At 42.9% G+C, this 2,235-nt stretch overlaps 1 protein-coding gene across 1 annotated transcript in view; it reads right to left on the bottom strand.

The window, feature by feature from the left end:
- Positions 1–7: 7 nt before the first annotated feature.
- LOC108229571 (neutral ceramidase-like) overlaps positions 8–2,235 on the bottom strand; it is a gene marked incomplete at its 5' end in the record, with an annotated part of 6,878 nt that continues 4,650 nt past the window's right edge. The window contains 8 exons of the mRNA XM_017405242.2: positions 8–194; positions 394–489; positions 778–876; positions 966–1,005; positions 1,094–1,188; positions 1,376–1,491; positions 1,579–1,660; positions 1,951–2,106. Of these exons, the coding sequence (XP_017260731.2) occupies positions 9–194; positions 394–489; positions 778–876; positions 966–1,005; positions 1,094–1,188; positions 1,376–1,491; positions 1,579–1,660; positions 1,951–2,106 (870 nt within the window). The remainder of the gene's footprint in view (positions 195–393; positions 490–777; positions 877–965; positions 1,006–1,093; positions 1,189–1,375; positions 1,492–1,578; positions 1,661–1,950; positions 2,107–2,235) is intronic.

Below are 2,235 nucleotides of genomic sequence, written 5' to 3'. Positions count from 1 at the left end.
CCTGTTCCCTACCTGTCTGTAGACTGTCTAACCCAGCTCCCTACCTGTCTGTAGACAGGGTGAACCTGGTCCAAGATGTCTCCAAAGCTGCTGTTTTCTGGTTTTCTGTCCACTGCAGCTGCAGCCATTAGATTGAAGAGATTTTTGGTGAAGAAAGGCGGCTCGGGGCCAGCCGGCAGCTTTGACACTTTGTTCTGAAACCACAAAAACATTAACTGCAGACTACATTTTTATCCATTGTAGTTTTATAACAAAACACTTGTATTATTCTTTGTTATATTAATCCTTTTTAGAAAACAATTTCATTACAGTTTTCCCCAATGTATTTGCTCCTAAATCCAACGGGAAGAATCAGTTTTATCATTTTCCCGGATGACGTGGTTCTGGTCTCACCTGAGCGATGGCTCTGGCTAAGCCCCGGTATTTGTGCAGGTAGGCAGTAAGTGTATGTGGACCATAGATGGTAGATGCTCCTTCATACCGCTGCACCTGAACAACACAGATATAAATCTGTTCACAATTTTCTTCTATTTTCAGTCATTCTTTCAGTAGAAATAACTATAAGCCTAAACCAATCAAGTTTTATTGGATTTACATGACTTTTCTTTCCAGTTCTCCGTCTGTTAACATTACCTGGAGGTAATTTGTGAAAACAGCTCAAGATAAATTATCAGAGGACTTCTTCCACAACAAACCTTAGTGTTGTTTTTAATCCTTGTCTTAAATGATTAACATTATAATATGATACTTCTTCACTGATCTTTAGCCGTTGCACACCTGGTACTCTTCGTAGGTGGTTATGTAGTGAGTATAGATGTTACTGAGTCCAGCGATCACCACCTCTGTGTTCCTGAAGGTTCCCTCAGACTCCAGCTCCTGGTACACAGGAATAATACCTGATCGTACCACATGGTTATCCAACACATGACATGTTGCAGGTGTTGTTGTTTGTTGATGCTGCTCACCTCTCTGACAGCCTGTCGTAACCTCCTCCCAGACATTGTGCTGTTCAAATACAGATTTATAGAATAAAATCAGGAGCAAGTTACTCTACAATCAGCAGCATTGTTGTTGGTTTTACTGCAGGTTTTACGTCATTTCTCCAGGAACAGCTATCACCGCTACAGATCCGATTTTGATGATCTGAACATCGACAATCTGAGGATGCCAAGGCAGAGGCCAGTTCATCTGTGCCCCATGAACACAAAAGATACGTGTTAGAATGTGTTAACATCCACTACAATAACTGTTACACATCACTTTCTGTGTCTGGTTCTCGTTTATTTAAAATAAATTTAAAAACAGATTAGAGATAAGATATTTAGTGTGATTTTAAAGGAATGGGAGGGTCTGATGTGTCCGATTTCTGCCTCACCTCCCCGGTGCTGAATAGGATTGGTTTGGGATGGTGACATTCCTTTGTCTGATTGGACGGCTGCCCCAGCAGAGCGTCTCTGATCCCGTCCCAGAAGGGGTCTCCTTCCACAGCACCTTCACCAACATCAGCAGAGACAGGCTTAATGAGTTAAAGTCCAACACAGCAGAATGACAGGAAACAGAAAGGCAACATCAAATCACCCTGAGTGAAGTTCAGGTCTCCTCCTCCGTCTGTTGTTCCTGCTGCAAAACTGTGACCCAGAGCAGGTTTACATGTACTGACCTAAACACACACATATAAATGTTACCTCACACACTTACAGGTTGTAAATCCTGAAGGTCATGCTACAGGAAATGAAGAGAAATGTCAACTAAACAGCATAAGATGATCATAATAATTAGAATCATGTAATCATTATAAAGACAAAAAAAATAAATAAAAAAGGTCTGAATTCTGTTCAGGTTCGACTGGGACACATGTCTACAGCTGGTAGTCCTGCTGATAATGCTGAGGTCTAAGGAATAAATACAATGTCCTAATAAGGATAGAAATACAAACGTGTGTGTCCTAACCGTGTGTGTGTTGTTGATCTGAACAGTCACGTCCGTCATGTTGACCCACTGATGAGCTGCCTGAACAGGACCTGTCACCTCCTCCACTGCAGCTGCATACAGTTCCTGCAGGGGGCAGCAGCACAAACCGTTTACCAGGATGCTGCTCGAACAAAGCTGCAGACAGGTAACAGCTGCAGACAGACAGGTAGCAGCTGCAGACAGACAGGTAACAGCTGCAGAAAGACAGGTAGCAGCTGCAGACAGGTAACAGCTGCAGACAGGTAACAGCTGCAGACAGACAGG

Source organism: Kryptolebias marmoratus, unplaced genomic scaffold (genome assembly GCF_001649575.2).
Source record: "Kryptolebias marmoratus isolate JLee-2015 unplaced genomic scaffold, ASM164957v2 Scaffold210, whole genome shotgun sequence".
NCBI lineage: Eukaryota > Metazoa > Chordata > Actinopteri > Cyprinodontiformes > Rivulidae > Kryptolebias > Kryptolebias marmoratus.
The sequence above is the reverse complement of the archived record's forward strand: the minus strand, read 5'-3'. Positions and strand labels throughout refer to the sequence as shown.